Source organism: Cololabis saira, chromosome 5, assembly GCF_033807715.1.
Source record: "Cololabis saira isolate AMF1-May2022 chromosome 5, fColSai1.1, whole genome shotgun sequence".
NCBI classification, from domain to species: domain Eukaryota; kingdom Metazoa; phylum Chordata; class Actinopteri; order Beloniformes; family Belonidae; genus Cololabis; species Cololabis saira.
The window spans coordinates 41,937,238-41,957,114 of NC_084591.1; the positions used below are offsets into that span (position 1 = coordinate 41,937,238).

General features: G+C 39.4%; 1 protein-coding gene across 1 annotated transcript in view; it reads right to left on the reverse strand.

Annotated features, from left to right (window-relative positions):
• Positions 1-19,877, reverse strand: part of LOC133444399 (aminopeptidase N-like) — a 45,010-nt gene that overhangs the window by 19,159 nt on the left and 5,974 nt on the right. Inside the window, exons 2-3 of the mRNA XM_061722160.1 lie at positions 18,514-18,611; positions 17,759-17,875 (exon numbers count right to left, since the gene is read on the reverse strand). Coding sequence (XP_061578144.1) covers positions 17,759-17,875; positions 18,514-18,611 — 215 coding nt within the window. The remainder of the gene's footprint in view (positions 1-17,758; positions 17,876-18,513; positions 18,612-19,877) is intronic.

Below are 19,877 nucleotides of genomic sequence, written 5' to 3' on the forward strand. Positions count from 1 at the left end.
ACATAATTGGTCAGAATTAACCCAAAATCAATACATGTAATCAGGCTTCCATTCTGAACAAGTGGATATGACAATCTTGGATGAACTCCATAGCGCCACCTTTTGGTCAGGTATACATTTTTCATCAAATTATGTGCTGTAATGGCTGTTTCGTTCATCCAATCTTAATACGATCGACACATATGATTGTCAGTAGGTCCCTTCTTGACCGTGTCGCGTATCGTGGTCGTAATTTGAAAGGAATTGGCATTTTTATGTCACTCTGTATTTCTGGTAAAATATTAATTAAAAATCAGAGATTTTGTGTAAGGAAAATTAAATGGCAGTTTCAGATAGCTTACAACAGGACTAAAAAATCATACACTGGAACATATTGTTTTTGAAGAACTCCGTCACTGTAAAAATTAAAAAAATTAACTAATAACATAAAAAGCTATGTCTTTGTCACAAAATGTCAAAATTGACATCCGACTTCATAGATATGTTGTTTACTGTAATGTGAAAATATTGTGTGAATTTCGATAAAGTCTTTCAAATACGTGATTTTAAATGAATATTTATGTCGAATGAATCATTGCCACCCTGTCTCAGACTGTCACACACGTGAACGCGCAAACTTGCAGCTCTGAGTTGGGGAAGAGAAAGGGGAGGGGGCGCGCTCCCGCGCGGCTCGCGCAGGGGGACGGGGGGGCGGGGCGCTTATGCGCGCGCACCTCCCTGTGCATCAGTGTTGAGACGCCGTTAGTTTTGCGGCAACTAATACTCTAACCAGGCCGGGACTGGCCATAGGGAGAACCGGGAGTATTCCCGATGCGCCGGTCTAGGATGCCGCCTGCGTCTCTCTCTTTTTTTTTTTTCTTTTTTACACAGGCGGCTGGTGCGCCGCAGCGCCGGCTATTTGACTTTTTTTCTAAGTTAGAGAGTCAGGCCAGGCCAATCAGAGGCCACTCAGGCCAGTAGCTTGTGAGTTGGGCAAGATAGTTGGTTTGTTTCAAATTAACACCCGCCCCAACAGTATCACCGAACAGACAGCGCGCCGTCGCCGCGTGTGCGTGTGCGTGTGCGCGAGTGGACCGGGAGACGAGTCCAGAGGCAAATAATGCACACCCAGCCGGGTAAAAAAGAAAAAGAGAAAAGGCGGCACCGAGAGGGAGAGAGAAAAAAAAAGGCGCTGGAGGAAGACACGGCCAAATGTCAGCAAAGATGCGTCCGCACGTAAGTTGCAGTTCACTTTCAGGCTACACAGTGTAAATATGTAGCCTATAAGCCCTGGCCTTTAAATGAAAATAAGGATTGAGATTTTAAAATTATTGATTTATAAGACACTTTATTAATCAGTACTGGAGTTGAGGGGGGATGAGGGGGGGATGGCATCCCCCCCTGAAATAAAAACGGTCCAAATCATCCCCCCAGTAAAACTGCCGACATGCAGCTTGCTTTTTTCATATCTCTACCGACACAGAGACCACTTAAATAAAACCCCACTGATTTTGAGTCAAACCCGTCTTTTTAAATTCAATTTTTATACAGAAAATAATTACAGTGCATGTATTACACCTTATTGCACAGCAGCTTTGCAATTGTATTATATTATTATCGGCTTTCAGTGAGATCTGGTCGGGACCGCGCAGCGCCGCGGAGGAGGTGCATTCAGGGACCGGTCGGAATTCTAAATTTGACCGATTATCCTCCTGGTGCGTTCAGGGACAACTGGAATTTACTGTATTTGGCGAGAATTGCTTCATTTGCTTAAACATTATTTAAAGGTGACCTATTATGGCATTTAATGTATATTTTAAACAGGCATTGAATGTCTTAAAAACAAGCTTTTGAATGTTTTTTCTACATAAATGAGAAATTCAGCCTCTGGGCCATGTCTTTATTTTTACCGTTTCTAACCTTCTCTATGAGGGATTCTGAGGGGAGGGGGGGCTATGTTAATGAGGCTCTGTGCTGATTGGCTGCCTGAATGACGTGTAGCAGGGGAGCTTTAAGCCTGAATCACAGTTGTGGCTCAATGATGTATAAGGCCTTTGAGTTATTTATCTCAAAATTAATAGATTTCCTTAACAAAATGTATATTTTAATAAGTATCAGTAATTAAATTAACTTTTCAAGAAAGATAGACTCATATGTCCTTTACTTTTTGAAAACCATTTTGAAATACATTTTATCTATAATGGAAGTGTCACCCTCATAAAGCCATTTATGCATACTATACCAATGATTTATATTTATTTTAGATTTATATTATACCAAAACTGATAGACATTAAATTTTGAATTTGGTACAAAATTGCGATTCGTTGGTTACCCCACATGACGGGTGGTCGGCCCAAATGATGAGAAACAGCAGACAGTTTGATTTGAGACAAATTTAAAGACAAATATTAAAGAATCAGCATAACTATGTCATTGTATGTTCCTATGTTTTTCATAATAAGTCTTCTTTAAAGAGGGATAACCTTCATTTATAGTTAGAAGGAGAACCATGAACATTTTCAATATTTTTTGCAAGACGTGGAACCACATTTATAAAGAAATCATGGAATTTATTAGCAATTTGTGTATGCTCTGTTATCTTATGCAGCATCCTGAAATGTAGACTGGGCTGGGATAGATGATTTTTTTTCTTGTTGAGTGATTCTTTCAATATTATCCATAGATCATTTATTTATTTCTAATAAGGTGGTTGTATTTATTCCTATAATTTTTGTATGTAGCACAATTTAAAGGACTAGGACTTTGTAAATGCCTTTTATGAAGCTTGTTTTTCTTTAAAGCAGATTTCCTAAGTTCTATAGTAAACCATGGTTTGTTAAGGTTTTCAGAGCTTCCTTTATCGGTACACACCTGTATCATAGCACAACTTAAAAAAAAGTCTCCTGGCGCCATGGCCGAAACCCAACAGGAAGTCGGCCAGTTTGAATTAATCATGTAATTTTGGCGCAATTTATGCCATCCCTTCAGCCGCTTCTTCGCCCGAACCGTAACGTGCACCCAGGTGTGTTATACATCAAAATGTGCGTCTCCATCCTGCAATAACGTGCATAACTTTTCTCAGTCAAAAGCGTTACCGTGGCGATGATAGACGCCAAAAAGCGCGCCCCCACTTCATCTGATTGGTCCATACAGATAAAACTTAGTGCCTCAAGTCCCACAATACGCTTTGCCGAAACCGAACAGGAAGTCAGCCATTTTGAACATTTTGAATTCATCGTGTAATTTTGGCGCAATTTATGCCATTTCTTCGGTCATTAATTCAGCCCGAACCCTAACGTGCACCCAGGTGTGTTATACATCAAAACGTGCGTCTCCATCCTCCGACACCACGCATTACTTTTCTCTTTCAAAAGCGTTACCGTGGCGACGCTAGACGGCAAAAAGCGCGCCCACCCTTCATCTGATTGGTTCAGACAGAAAAAACTTTGCGCCTCAAGCCCCATAATACGGTTTGACGTACATGAACGAAAATTGGTACACACCTGTATCATGTCGCAACTTAAAGAAAAGCCAGGCCTGTCGATACATTTGATATTTCATGGTTTGCATTAATGGGCGTTGCCTAACGGCTCAACAGCGCCCACTAGAATACCTTTCTCTCCCATAACTTTTGAAAGGTTTGACATAAAGAGTCGTGGGTGGTGTCATCGGACTCGGTATTGAGTCCTTGACCATAATTGGCGAAAATTAGCCCCGCCCCTTCTTCTGATTGGTTGTCCCTATTTCCTGCTATAACATTTGAATATTTTGACATAGACAGTCGTGGGTGGTGTCATCAGATTCTGTATGGAGTCCTTGACCTTCATTGGCCTGAATTAGCCCCCCCCCTTCTTCTGATTGGTTGTCCCTTTTTTCTGCTATAACTTTTGAATGGTTTGACATAGGAAGTCGTGGGTGGTGTCATTTCTAATATGCTTATGGTGGGCGGTGGCCGTGAGTGCGAGGGCCCGTTCATCGCTGCTTGCAGCTTTAATTATTATTATTATTATTCTCGCCGTAAATAAATTGCCTTTTTGGAGGCCTTAAAATGCTCGAAAACTCACCAAATTTTGCACACGCTTCCAGAGTCGCGTAAAATTACGTATTTTATGGGCGACAGGCATGGGTCCACAAGAATGGGCTCTATAGCGCCACCTATTTTATGTTTTTTGACGAGCCCCACAATATGGTTTGACTTACAGCAATGACCTTTATGTGTGTATTATATTAGACAAAGAGCTACAAAAAAGTCTTTTGGACCCATGGTCTAAGTTACACAGGAAGTCCGGCATTTTGAACAGAAAATGTAATTTTTCATGAATTCTGATCATTTCTAGGCCTCGTACTTTAACGAACTCCTCCTAGAGATTTTATCGAATTGGCTCACAACTTGTTTTGTACAATCTATACACATGGCCGACGCTAAATTGCGAAGCTTTTAAGTTTCTGCCAGAGGGCTTGACCGTAGTGATCCGGCGAAGTTTGAGGTAATTTTTAAGCTTCGCCATCAAACATCAATTGGCTGTAATTCAGCAATACATGATTTGATGTGGTCGAAAACGTATGTGCATGATTGTAGGTTGGGCCTGAACCCATCTATGGTGGAATATTCAGGATCGGTTGTAGCGCCACCTGTTGGCACCAGGAATTGTCATGTCTTCTAGTTTGCATCTGTGCTCCAAACGAGATCAGTTTCTTGATCTCAAAGTTGGTGAGATAATAGGTAAGGCATTGACGATGAGTGACAGAGAAAACTGTAAGTTTGTGTCAAAGGGCGTCGCTGTCAGAGGTTGTCAATTTTCGGGGTCTCGCCATGAACATAAAAGTTGTTGTAACTTAAACATAATTGGTCAGAATGAACCCAAATTCAATACATTTAATCGGGCTTGCATTCTGAACAAGTGGATATGACAATCTTGGATGAACTCCATAGCGCCACCTTTTGGTCAGGTATACATTTTTCATCAAATTATGTGCTTTAGTTGCTGTTTGGTTTATCCAATCTTAATGCGATTGACACATTTGATTGGCAGTAGGTTCCTTGTTGACTGTGTCGCGTATCGTGGTTATTTCTTGAAAGGAATTGGCATTTTTATGTCACTCTGTATTTCTGGAAAAATATTAATTAAAAATCAAAGATTTTGTGTAAGGAAAATCAAATGACAGTTTCAGATAGCTTACAACAGGAGTAAAAAATCATACACTGTAACATATTGTGTTTGAAAAACTTCGTCACTCTAAAAATTAAAAAAATGAACTAATAACGTAAAAAGCTATGTCTTTGTCAATAAATGTCATAGACATATGGGACTTCATAAGTATATTGTTTACTGTATTTTGAAAATGTCCTGTGATTTTGATAAACCTAATCATTAGACGTGATTTAAAATGAATATTTATGTGTGATCAGACTGTGTCTCAGTCAGATCCAGCAGGACTGCTGCAGCTGAGAAGACTGCTGCAGCAGCACTGGGAGGGGAGAGGAGGGGTTGAGCTCCCGCGGGGGGAAGGTGGGGGGATGAGTGCAGTTTGGAATGCGCGCGCAGCTCTTCGGGGGAGGGGGGGTGGGCCATGGGGGTGGGGCGCGGCCGCCATCTTGGACCGGGCGCCGATCGATGCGGCCGCCATCTTGGACAGGGCATTATTTGCGTCTTAGTGCATCATTTCTACTGAGCAAGGTTTCTCCCGGACTACAATCATTCATAACTCCCAGACTCTTTACCCGATTTCCACACAGTTTGGTTTGTACAAACGGCAGAGATGTAGTTATGATACAGGATGCTGTCACACGTTAAAAATACGTACATTTATTCTGAAAGACTTTGTATTATGCTCTTTTACAAAGACATATGGTTTTTGTATAAATTGTATAAGGAAATAAGTTTGATTGTTTATTTGAATTTATTTTAAGAGGAGACGGGTGTGTTGTTGTATTTATATATATATATATATATTTATTTATTTATTTAGTTGAGAGTGAGAGTGACCTCATGCAAATATCTGAGATTAATTCCAATATCTGCTCAACAAACCACTTGCTCAGAAGTTGTTGTCTGTGTTTTGAAATATGTATACACTGTTGACATCCCACTTGCATTGGTTGTCGCTGTCTTGCCTGTCTCACTCACTGTTTTTTTTTTTTTTGTTTGAGTCATTTTTCTTTCTTTTCTATTATTATCATAGCCTGTAATTCCTGTATATAATCGAATTGAATCAATGTATTTTACAATTATGTGATGTACAATAATTGTCATTAAAACCGATAATATTCCTATTTGTTTTAATTGAAATGAGAGAAAAACATTTAATTTTATTAAAATAGAAAAATAATATTTATAGCTTATAGGCTATAAAAATAATGTTCATTAAAGCAGTATATAAATACCATGTTATAGCTATCTGTTTCTGGTTATTTTCATATAAAAGTACGTTTTTCAATGTTTATAATTATTCACAAGTATGCAGTGTTATAACTACATCTCTGACGTTCATAACAAACTAAACTGTTAGAAAATCTTTAAAGGGGGACCTATTATGAAAAACACGTGTTTTCTTGTTTTAACATATTTAAAGTGGTCTCCCCTCAGCCTATGGAGGATTTTTTGTGCCAAAATTAAATAAATAAATACATCATTAATTATTAAATTGGGAATTAAATATATCATTAATTAATTAAATGTGTCATTAATTAATTAAAATTAGAATGAAATATGTCATTAATTAATTAAAATACAATTCATTTTAAGTAAAAATATATATTTATTGTTTCAGCATTTAATTAATTAATGACACATTTAATTAATGATTTCGTGTTGCGTGTGAATCATGAAATGTAAAACTGCATTTAATTAATTATTGACACATTTAATTAATGATTTTGTGTTGCTGAATCATGAAATGTAAATGTAAAACTGTCAGTTTCACTCGTCAAACTCAGTGGGCGGATTCCAAACACCTGATTGGTTCCCCTGCACATCAAGTCAAGGCAAATCGAATCCACATAATGGATTGTTGCAGGGCTTCGGGACACATTCCGATAAACTAGGGCCACGTTCAGACTGCAGGCAAATCTGATTCATATCTGATTCCTTCTCATATCCGATTTTCAGGGCTGACTGTCCACACTGTTTTTAGCAAGTGTCCATATCGGATCTGGCTCTGTTCAGACTGGGCCATTCCATTGACTGATCTGACGGGTTGCCGTAACAACGACGTCGGAGCGGAGGCGTCACCCAGCGCGTGTATTGTGTGAAGTCATGTATTTTTTTTATATATATTAAAAAAATCCCAAAATATCTGTACCGTTTCTGATTGGGTCGGCACTGCGCATCATTTTTAGACATAACAATGAACGCATACAGCAAAAGTTGTGTCTCGGCAGAGGGACCCGGCGTACCAGCAAAATGAGAAACAGAGAAAGGTGTTCAGGACAAAACCACCAGCAAACTAACAAACCAACCAACAAAGCTCAGAGTTAACAAAACGAACCAGAAATATTACAATATATATATATATATATATATATATATATATATATATATATATATATATATATATATATATATATATATATATAATATAATATAATAACTATAATACAACTCTATTAAAATATAAAATAGAAAACATGTTATTATTGCAGGTTTAACATAGGTTTTGAGCATATGGGTATTATATTTCCATCTTAGGGAGAACCCCTATGACAGAATCATCACTGTCTAATGTTCTATCTAATGACAGAATTATCACTGTTTCAGCAGGTCTCTTAGGTTTATAATTCAGATTAATTTTCGTTTACATATAACATTGTTTGTAGTCATTTTAGTGCAATTTAAAGCTTATTTCTACAAATAAAATCAGCACTATAGGCAGCGATCTTGGACCAGCGGCCACTCTGATTGGTCCAGCACGCTCACGTGACAATGTCGAAGCACTTTGTGTCAACTCCGCCTCTGGAAATAGTTCCACTTTTAAAACGTCGTTTGTGAAGCCAGTTTCCCGAGATCGGACTTCGACGACTAGATAAATGCTTGGCATCAATAGCTGTATATGTTGAAGTGAATGGCATGAGATAATAAGTCGTGCGCACGAGATACAGTAAGTCGCACGCGCGAGATAAAAAGTTGTGCGCACGAGATAACAATAATAATTTCCATGTCACCTCCAGGGCTCCGTACAGACCAAAGCAGTGGATTCCACTAGATTTGCGTTAGCTCCGCCCACTGAGTTTGACGAGTGAAACTGACAGTTTTACATTTACATTTCATGATTCAGCAACACGAAATCATTAATTAAATGTGTCATTAATTAATTAAATGCAGTTTTACATTTCATGATTCACACGCAACACGAAATCATTAATTAAATGTGTCATTAATTAATTAAATGCTGAAACAATAAATATATATTTTTACTTAAAATGAATTGTATTTTAATTAATTAATGACATATTTCATTCTAATTTTAATTAATTAATTACACATTTAATTCATTAATGATATATTTAATTCCCAATTTAATTAATTAATGATGTATTTATTTATTTAATTTTGGCACAAAAAATCCTCCATATCAGCCTGCCAACACAGAAAAGATGAAATCCCATGAAAATCTGCAAGGTCTGCTCGCCCCCACCCTTACAGAGTCCCCCAGTGTCACGTGGTTTCTGTGAGCCGTTAAGATTGGTGCATTTTCTTTACGTCACCAAAATGCACACCACCCCTCGGTCTCCTCCGCTGCTGAAACCACGCCCACCACCAGCTCTGCCGCTCGAGCTGCAGCCATTATTACAAGCAGGGGCTGTTTCCACAGCGAGGGAGAGTTAAAATGAGGTTTTGCCTCGACAAGGCGGTGCCGAGAGGGAGAGAGAAAAAAAAGGCGCTGGAGGAAGACACGGCCAAATGTCAAAAATTGGTTGATTTATTCAGCCCCCTCCACAGCAAAGATGCGTCCGCACGTAAGTTGCAGTTCACTTTCAGGCTACACAGTGTAAATATGCAGCCTATAAACCCTGGCCGTTAAATAAAAATAAGGATTGAGATTTTAAAATTATTGATTTATAAGACACTTTATTATAATCAGTACTCGAGTTGAGGGGGGATGAGGGGGATTTCCCCCCTGAAATAAAAACGGTCCAAATCATCCCCCCTGTAAAACTGCCATCCCCCCTTTCCATCCCTTATGTCATTTCATCAATGAATGTGGTTTTACTGCTATTTCAACATTTAGAGTCATCACCAGAAAGATAACACCAGAAAAATAACTTATTTGACAATTTTCACCTGTTTCAAGTAAATGTTCACTTGAAATAAGTAGAAAAATCTGCCAATGGGACAAGATTTATCTTCTCATTACAAGCAAAGCAATCTTGTTCCACATGCAGATTTTTCTACTTATTTCAAGTGAAAATCTACTTGAAACAGGTGAAAATTGTTGTTTTTTCCAGTGATGAGTCTTGTTTTAAGTGTAATGAGATTTTTTTAGTAAAATGAGACATTTTAACTAGAAATAAGACAAATATTCTTGTTAAGATTTTTGAGTGTCTTGTTAAGAGTTTTTGCAGTGATCCGTGTTACTTATCCTGTGAAGGACAGAGTCATATTGATAAGTTCAGAAAAGTGTTTTTTATTGTTGTGTTTTGATGTATTTTATGTAAGCCCAGTGGATATTTAAAGCTTACAGAAGGCTGCATTTAACTGCTGCTATGTCATTCCTGCAGTATTTCTGCAGGTGTTTTGGTCACTGCTATTATTTGTAATATATTATATTATTTGTAATCAGCACAATTATCTGTCCCCATATGATCAAATCCACCATCCCCCCTGATTTTTTTTTTTTACAACTCGAGTACTGATTTTAATTATTTACTGATTTTGAAATGATTTATTTGGGCAACAAATGGGATAGCCTATAATCATTCAATTAGTATGTATATGAATACAAGGCCAAATCAAGTGAGACAAAGGCTACACTATCTTCCTGTATGAACTATACGTGTATGAAAAAACACTGTAAGCATATTGGCTGTTCAAAGGTGGTGATGGTGATGACACCAGTCCTGCTGTTGCTTCAGGTTAGGGGTGGGCGGTACACCGGTGTCATAGTCATCACCGGTGTGAAACTGCGCCACGACATGGATTTTGCAATACCGTCAATACCGTAATAAATCAATTATAAAATAATAAGCCTAAATAAGGCATTAAAAACGTCGGGGATATGCAAGGTTTGCTGCCGTGTTGTGACAGCAAGAGGTGGAAACACAAGCAACCTGTTTCATCACTTAAAAAACACGCACGCCCGTGAATATGAAGAGGCAACCCGGGCCAAAACGAGCGCAAGTGCGACCAGCAGCTGGTCCCGCTGGGACCGCTGCTCCGCTGGTGCTGCTGAGCAGCACCAGCGGAGCACGTCCCAAGACTACACAGCTTTTACTGCTGTTTACTGCTGCTACACCTTACGACAAGAGTAGTAAGAAATGACAGGGCTTAAAGTATTCCGGCACCGTGCCGGATCCCCGGCGTATGGAGTTTTTTTTCTCGGCGTGCGAGTTTGACTGCTTAAAAAAAAAAAAAAAAAAGTTTGAGAGAAAAAAAAAAGTCTTAGTCAACCGTATTCGTCTACCAATGGAATGAGAGGAAAGCAGCTCTGGCGCTCAACCAAACTAACACTAGCCAATCAGAAGTGGAGCTGGGCGGGTCTTTGACGGCACCAGGGCGCAGAGCGCTGTTTCAACCTGCTGGAATACCAGTCACCCACTTCAAGATGGAGAAAAAATTAATGAATGTCGGTTTAAAAGAATCTTTTTGCCCAGAAGAAAAAAGGAGTGACAAAAAAATACCCATAACCATGTTCTTCTCTCGAAAAAACACACCTTTACCGCGGGCTTTAGAAGAAAAAGACGCTGCAGCGCGAGTCGGGATGGAGCGGCTCAGAACAGCAGTGGAATACGTGCGAGGCGGTGCTGAACTCCGCAATTTGAAGCTTTGTATAATAATTATAAAAAAAAAAGGGTTGCTACTATGTGAATATCACTTATCACGGGTTCTTTTTGGAACGTAACCCTCTCGAAAAACAAGGGATTACTCTATATGAATACTCATGGCATAAACCTGTCAAGTTTTGGATTTAAAATTAAGGGAAATTTTCCACCACCCGCTGTCCAACCAGCCCAACCGAGGTCCAGTATTACATTTTAAGACAGGTTTACAAAATATTTAAAATATAATATAATAAAAATAAATATAATATAATATATATATATATATAAAATATTATATATATATATATATATATATATATATATATATATATATATATATATATATATATATATATATATATATATATATATATATAAAAATATTAACCTTATTCACATAAAGGGACAGGACAGGCTACTCCTCCCAAAACGTACCAAAAAATACCGTGATATTATACCGTCACCGTTCAAAAGATGAAAAATACCGTGATATTAATTTTAGGTCATATCGCCCACCCCTACTTCAGGTATTAACGTTTTACTACCTCCTCTCGAAACACTGAGCCAGGCCTGGTGAAAAATTTGATATTTAATGGTTTGCATTAATGGGCGGGACCTAATGGCTCAACAGCGCCCCCTAGAAAACTTTGTGCCTCAAGCCCCACAATACGGTTTGACGTACATGCACCAAAATCGGTACACACCTGTATCATGTCACAACTTAAAGAAAAGTATCTTGGCGCCATGGCCGAAACCGAACAGGAAGTCGGCCATTTTGAACATTTTGAATTAATCGTGTAATTTTGGCGCAATTTATGCCATTTCTTCGGTCATTAATACGGCCCGAACGTAACGTGCACCCAGGTGTGTTATACATCAAAACGTGCGTCTCCATCCTCCGACACCACGCATTACTTTTCTCTTTCAAAAGCGTTACCGTGGCGATGCTAGACGGCAAAAAGCGCGCCCACCCTTCATCTGATTGGTTCAGACAGAAAAAACTTTGCGCCTCAAGCCCCATAATACGGTTTGACGTACACACCTGTATCATGTCGCAACTTAAAGAAAAGCCAGGCCTGTCGATACATTTGATATTTCATGGTTTGCATTAATGGGCGTTGCCTAACGGCTCAACAGCGCCCACTAGAATACTTTTCTCTGCCATAACTTTTGAAAGGTATGACATAAAGAGTAGTGGGTGGTGTCATCGGACTCGGTATTGAGTCCTTGACCATAATTGGCGAAAATTAGCCCCGCCCCTTCTTCTGATTGGTTGTCCCGATTTTCTGCTATAACTTTTGAATGGTTTGACATAGAGAGTCGTGGGTGGTGTCATCAGATTCTGTATGGAGTCCTTGACCTTCATTGGCCTGAATTAGCCCCGCCCCTTCTTCTGATTGGTTGTCCCTTTTTTCTGCTATAACTTTTGAATGGTTTGACATAGGAAGTCGTGGGTGGTGTCATTTCTGATATGCTTATGGGGGCGGTGGCCGTGAGTGCGAGGGCCCGTTCATCGCTGCTTGCAGCTTTAATTATTATTATTATTATTCTCGCCGTAAATAAATTGCCTTTTTGGAGGCCTTAAAATGCTCCAAAACTCACCAAATTTTGCACACGCTTCCAGAGTCGCGTAAAATTACGTATTTTATGGGCGACAGGCATGGGTCCACAAGAATGGGCTCTATAGCGCCACCTATTTTATGTTTTTTGACGAGCCCCACAATATGGTTTGACTTACAGCAATGACCTTTATGTGTGTATTATATTAGACAAAGAGCTACAAAAAAGTCTTTTGGACCCATGGTCTAAGTTACACAGGAAGTCCGGCATTTTGAACAGAAAATGTCATTTTTCATGAATTCTGATCATTTCCAGGCCTCGTACTTTAACGAACTCCTCCTAGAGATTTTATCGAATTGGCTCACAACTTGGTTTGTACAATCTAGACACATGGCCGACGCTAAATTGCGAAGCTTTTAAGTTTCTGCCAGAGGGCTTGACCGTAGTGATCCGGCGAAGTTTGAGGTCATTTTTAAGCTTCGCCATCAAACATCAATTGGCTGTAATTCAGCAATACATTATTTGATGTGGTCGAAAACGTATGTGCATGATTGTAGGTTGGGCCTGAACCCATCTATGGTGGAATATTCCGGATCGGTTGTAGCGCCACCTGTTGGCACCAGGAATTGTCATGTCTTGTAGTATGCATCTGTGCTCCAAACGAGATCAGTTTCTTGATCTCAAAGTTGGTGAGATAATAGGTAAGGCATTGACGATGACTGACAGAGAAAACTGTAAGTTTGTGTCAAAGGGCGTTGCTGTCAGAGGTTGTCAAATTTCGGTGTCTCGCCATGAACATAAAAGTTGTTGTAACTTAAACATAATTGGTCAGAATCAACCCAAAATCAATTCATGTAATCAGGCTTCCATTCTGAACAAGTGGATATGACAATCTTGGATGAACTCCATAGCGCCACCTTTTGGTCAGGTATACATTTTTCATCAAATTATGTGCTTTAGTTGCTGTTTGGTTTATCCAATCTTAATGCGATTGACACATTTGATTGGCAGTAGGTTCCTTGTTGACTGTGTCGCGTATCGTGGTTATTTCTTGAAAGGAATTGGCATTTTTATGTCACTCTGTATTTCTGGAAAAATATTAATTAAAAATCAAAGATTTTGTGTAAGGAAAATCAAATGACAGTTTCAGATAGCTTACAACAGGAGTAAAAAATCATACACTGTAACATATTGTTTTTGAAAAACTTGGTCACTCTAAAAATTAAAAAAATGAACTAATTACGTAAAAAGCTATGTCTTTGTCAATAAATGTCATAGACATATGGGACTTCATCAGTATATTGTTTACTGTATTTTGAAAATGTCCTGTGATTTTGATAAACCTAATCATTAGACGTGATTTTAAATGAATATTTATGTGTGATCAGACTGTGTCTCAGTCAGATCCAGCAGGACTGCTGCCGCTGAGAAGACTGCTGAAGCAGCACTGGGAGGGGAGGGGAGGGGTTGAGCTCCTGCGCAGTTTGGAATGCGCGCGCAGCTCTTTGGGGGAGGGGGGGTGGGGTGCGGCCGCCATCTTGGACCGGGCGCCGATCGATGCGGCCGCCATCTTGGACAGGGCATTGTTTGCGTCTTAGTGCATCATTTCTACTGAGCAAGGTTTCTCCCGGACTACAATCATTCATAACTCCCAGACTCTTTACCCGATTTCCACACAGTTTGGTTTGTACAAACGGCAGAGATGTAGTTATGATACAGGATGCTGTCACACGTTAAAAATACGTACATTTATTCTGAAAGACTTTGTATTATGCTCTTTTACAAAGACATATGGTTTTTGTATAAATTGTATAAGGAAATAAGTTTGATTGTTTATTTGAATTTATTTTAAGAGGAGAGGGGTGTGTTGTTGTATTTATATATATATATATATTTATTTATTTATTTAGTTGAGAGTGAGAGTGACCTCATGCAAATATCTGAGATTAATTCCAATATCTGCTCAACAAACCACTTGCTCAGAAGTTGTTGTCTGTGTTTTGAAATATGTATACACTGTTGACATCCCACTTGCATTGGTTGTCGCTGTCTTGCCTGTCTCACTCACTGTTTTTTTTTTTGTTTGAGTCATTTTTCTTTCTTTTCTATTATTATCATAGCCTGTAATTCCTGTATATAATCGAATTGAATCAATATATTTTACAATTAGCTGTGATGTACAATAATTGTCATTAAAACCGATAATATTCCTATTTGTTTTAATTGAAATGAGAGAAAAACATTTAATTTTATTAAAATAGAAAAATAATATTTATAGCTTATAGGCTATAAAAATAATGTTCATTAAAGCAGTATATAAATACCATGTTATAGCTATCTGTTTCTGGTTATTTTCATATAAAAGTACGTTTTTCAATGTTTATAATTATTCACAAGTATGCAGTGTTATAACTACTTCTGACGTTCATAACAAACTAAACTGTTAGAAAATCTTTAAAGGGGGACCTATTATGAAAAACACGTGTTTTCTTGTTTTAACATATTTAAAGTGGTCTCCCCTCAGCCTGCCAACACAGAAAAGATGAAATCCCATGAAAATCTGCAAGATCTGCTCGCCCCCACCCTTACAGAGTCCCCCAGTGTCACGTGGTTTCTGTGAGCCGTTAAAATTGGTGCATTTTCTTTACGTCACCAAAATGCACACCACCCCTCGGTCTCCTCCGCTGCTGAAACCACGCCCACCACCAGCTCTGCCGCTCGAGCTGCAGCCATTATTACAAGCAGGGGCTGTTTCCACAGCGAGGGAGAGTTAAAATGAGGTTTTGCCTCGACAAGGCGGTGCCGAGAGGGAGAGAGAAAAAAAAGGCGCTGGATGAAGACACGGCCAAATGTCAAAAATTGGTTGATTTATTCAGCCCCCTCCACAGCAAAGATGCGTCCGCACGTAAGTTGCAGTTCACTTTCAGGCTACACAGTGTAAATATGCAGCCTATAAACCCTGGCCGTTAAATAAAAATAAGGATTGAGATTTTGAAATTATTGATTTATAAGACACTTTATTATAATCAGTACTCGAGTTGAGGGGGGATGAGGGGGATTTCCCCCCTGAAATAAAAACGGTCCAAATCATCCCCCTGTAAAACTGCCATCCCCTCTTTCCATCCCTTATGTCATTTCATCAATGAATGTGGTTTTACTGCTATTTCAACATTTAGAGTCATCACCAGAAAAATAACACCAGAAAAATAACTTATTTGACAATTTTCACCTGTTTCAAGTAAATGTTCACTTGAAATAAGTAGAAAAATCTGCCAATGGGACAAGATTTATCTTCTCATTACAAGCAAAACAATCTTGTTCAACATGCAGATTTTTCTACTTATTACAAGTGAAAATCTACTTGAAACAGGTGAAAATTGTTGTTTTTTCCAGTGATGAGTCTTGTTTTAAGTGTAATGAGATTTTTTTACTAAAATGAGACATTTTAACTATAAATAAGACAAATATTCTTGTTAAGATTTAGAGTTTTTGCAGTGATCCATGTTACTTATCCTGTGGAGGACAGAGTCATATTGATAAGTTCAGAAAAGTGTTTTTTATTGTTGTGTTTTGATGTATTTGATGTAAGCCCAGTGGATATTTAAAGCTTACAGAAGGCTGCATTTAACTGCTGCTATGTCATTCCTGCAGTATTTCTGCAGGTGTTTTGGCCACTGCTATTATTTGTAATATATTATATTATTTGTAATCAGCACAATTATCTGTCCCCATATGATCAAATCCACCATCCCCCCTGATTTTTTTTTTTACAACTCGAGTACTGATTTTAATTATTTACTGATTTTGAAATGATTTATTTGGGCAACAAATGGGATAGCCTATAATCATTCAATTAGTATGTATATGAATACAAGGCCAAATCAAGTGAGACAAAGGCTACACTATCTTCCTGTATGAACTATATGTGTATGAAAAAACACTGTAAGCATATTGGCTGTTCAAAGGTGGTGATGGTGATGACACCAGTCCTGCTGTTGCTTCAGGTATTAACGTTTTACTACCTCCTCTCGAAACACTGAGCCAGGCCTGGTGAAAAATTTGATATTTAATGGTTTGCATTAATGGGCGGGACCTAATGGCTCAACAGCGCCCCCTAGAAAACTTTGTGCCTCAAGCCCCACAATGCGGTTTGACGTACATGCACCAAAATCGGTACACACCTGTATCATGTCACAACTTAAAGAAAAGTCTCTTGGCGCCATGGCCGAAACCGAACAGGAAGTCGGCCATTTTGAACATTTTGAATTAATCGTGTAATTTTGGCGCAATTTATGCCATTTCTTCGGTCATTAATACGGCCCGAACGTAACGTGCACCCAGGTGTGTTATACATCAAAACGTGCGTCTCCATCCTCCAGCACCACGCATTACTTTTCTCTTTCAAAAGCGTTACCGTGGCGATGCTAGACGGCAAAAAGCGCGCCCACCCTTCATCTGATTGGTTCAGACAGAAAAAACTTTGCGCCTCAAGCCCCATAATACGGTTTGACGTACATGAACAAAAATCGGTACACACCTGTATCATGTCGCAACTTAAAGAAAAGCCAGGCCTGTCGATACATTTGATATTTCATGGTTTGCATTAATGGGCGTGGCCTAACGGCTCAACAGCGCCCACTAGAATACTTTTCTCTGCCATAACTTTTGAAAGGTTTGACATAAAGAGTCGTGGGTGGTGTCATCGGACTCGGTATTGAGTCCTTGACCATAATTGGCGAAAATTAGCCCCGCCCCTTCTTCTGATTGGTTGTCCCGATTTTCTGCTATAACTTTTGAATGGTTTGACATAGAGAGTCGTGGGTGGTGTCATCAGATTCTGTATGGAGTCCTTGACCTTCATTGGCCTGAATTAGCCCCGCCCCTTCTTCTGATTGGTTGTCCCTTTTTTCTGCTATAACTTCTGAATGGTTTGACATAGGAAGTCGTGGGTGGTGTCATTTCTGATATGCTTATGGGGGCGGTGGCCGTGAGTGCGAGGGCCCGTTCATCGCTGCTTGCAGCTTTAATTTCCTAATACATTTTGTAAATTTAATGGTAGGACAAGAATTTTCACACCTTGTTGTGGCAGGTGATTTTGTGTATGTGTGTGTGCGTGTGCGTGTGCGTGTGTGTGTGTGTGTGTGTGTGTGTGCGTGTGTGTGTGTGTGTGTGTGTGTGTGTGTGTGTGTGTGTGTGTGTGTGTGTGTGTGTGTGTGTGTGTGTGTGTGTGTGTGTGCACCTGGAGCACTGAGCCTGGCCACGTGTGTGTCTTCCATCTTTGTGTAGTTGAGTTTGTTGGAGTGAATCAGGATCAGATTTGTCGCCTCCAGACATTTGAACTGCACAGTTGATCTTCCTAATGAATACATGGGGGAAAAAAAAGACGAATTGTAATTAAAGCCAGCAGTTGCATTTAAAGTCTTAAATGTAAAATATGGTTTGCATGTTAGTGCTTTAAAATTTCTCATAGGCCTTATCTTAAAGATTTAGACACATTTGACCATGGCTTCAATAATGTGTCTTTAACACACTTTTCACAAAATGCTACATACTGTAGATACAGTACAACAGCTACCTTTTTAACCACCTCTTTACAGGTATTTTAACATGGGCTTAGGGGTAAGTCAGTACTTTCATTCTACACCCCTCTTATACACAGTCTTCCTGTTGGGAGATTTGTCATTCGGTGTAGAGCGCACATGTACATGTGAGTTTGGACAAAAAAAGTCCCTTCAATAACTCTTAAAGCATGTGCAGAACAATAAACCCGCATATCTAACAAAGGAGTAACAAGGTTGTTGACCAGATGAAATCGTGACATCGAATTACGTTTAACCCACAGCAATTGCTTTCTTTCTTTCTTTATTTGAAACATACCTGTGCAAAATGTCTCAAGCATTTTTTTTAAAGGTAGTTTTTTTTTTCTTTAGTTTTTGAGTCGTGAGCATGGCACAGCTGTAAGACACCCGGAAAATATGCATCGCTCTTTCTTACCTGTGAAAATGTAAAGGCCTGAGTGTGGGTCTGGTCTGAGACGAGGCCACAGGGTGATGTTGTAGGACTCAGGAACTAAAGCTGTGGGCAGCCGATACCTGTGGGGATACCATTACATATTTGGGTACTTCTGTCCGGGTCCTGTGTATTTGGACTGTTGCGTATTTTCATATACAAGAAATGTCTTTGGCATCACTTTGGCCTATTTCCCGTTAATTTCCATTTCCCTATTAAGTTTTTTTTTTTTTTTTTTTTTTTTTTTTCTTCACCTTGTCTGCACACATATTAATAATTGATACCATGTAGGTAGAAACCAAATGTATATATATATGTGCATTATTACTATATATATTATATATATATATTTTTTTTTTTTGGGTGGGGGGGGTGACGACATCCACTGCCAATCCAGGAAGCAGGAACACACGGAGACACATGTCAAGCACTGGAAATCTGCAACAAAAAACCACAAACAAAACACGAAACCGGCACGGAGCCGACCAAAACACGAACAGCAATCGACCCAAATCTTGAGATCTGATTGCAGTCTGAGCTAAGCTACCGCTACCGCTACCCAACCCCAAAAAACTACAGAGCCAGCATGCAGGTGAACAAGCCAGTGTGTATGTCTATGTGTGTGTAGGCGTGTATGTATATGATCATGCATGTGTGTGTATGTGTGTGTGTGTGTGTGTGTGTGTGTGTGTGTGTGTGTGTGTGTGTGTGTGTGTGTGTGTGTGTGTGTGTGTGTGTGTGTGTGTGTGTGTGTGTGTGTGTGTATATGTGTATGCGTACGTGTGTGTGCACATGTCTTTGTGGCTATGTGTGTGTGTATGTATATGTTTGTGTGGCTGTGTATGTGTGTGTATATGTATGTGACTGAGTGGCTATATGTGTGTGTGTGTGTGTGTGTGTGTGTGTGTGTGTGTGTGTGTGTGTGTGTGTGTGTGTATGTGAGTATGTGTAATAAACCAAACAAAGCTCCACCTGAAGTGTATCTATAGTGGGAGAGGGGGGGGAGCAACCCCGCCACCCGCGAGACCAGAGGCCGACACGGAAGAACCCGGAACCCAGGCCACCGGCAACCCCACAGAGGGGAGAAGTAGGAGGGAGGCCACCCACCGCCTGCGAGGCCCCCCCCTGCGAGGGGGGGGAACAAACCTGAACAAACCTGTTTGTTCTGAAAGATCCTCGTGTTCGTTTGTCTGGTGCACCATAAGAAAACCAGTGAACAGAATCAAATGTTAATACGAGCTTTTATTATATCATGCACGACATTTTCCAGCCGGAGATACACTTTTCTCAAACCACATAGGTAGGAGAAAAATGCACACTGTGGTCATCAATCCAGTCATATTTATACT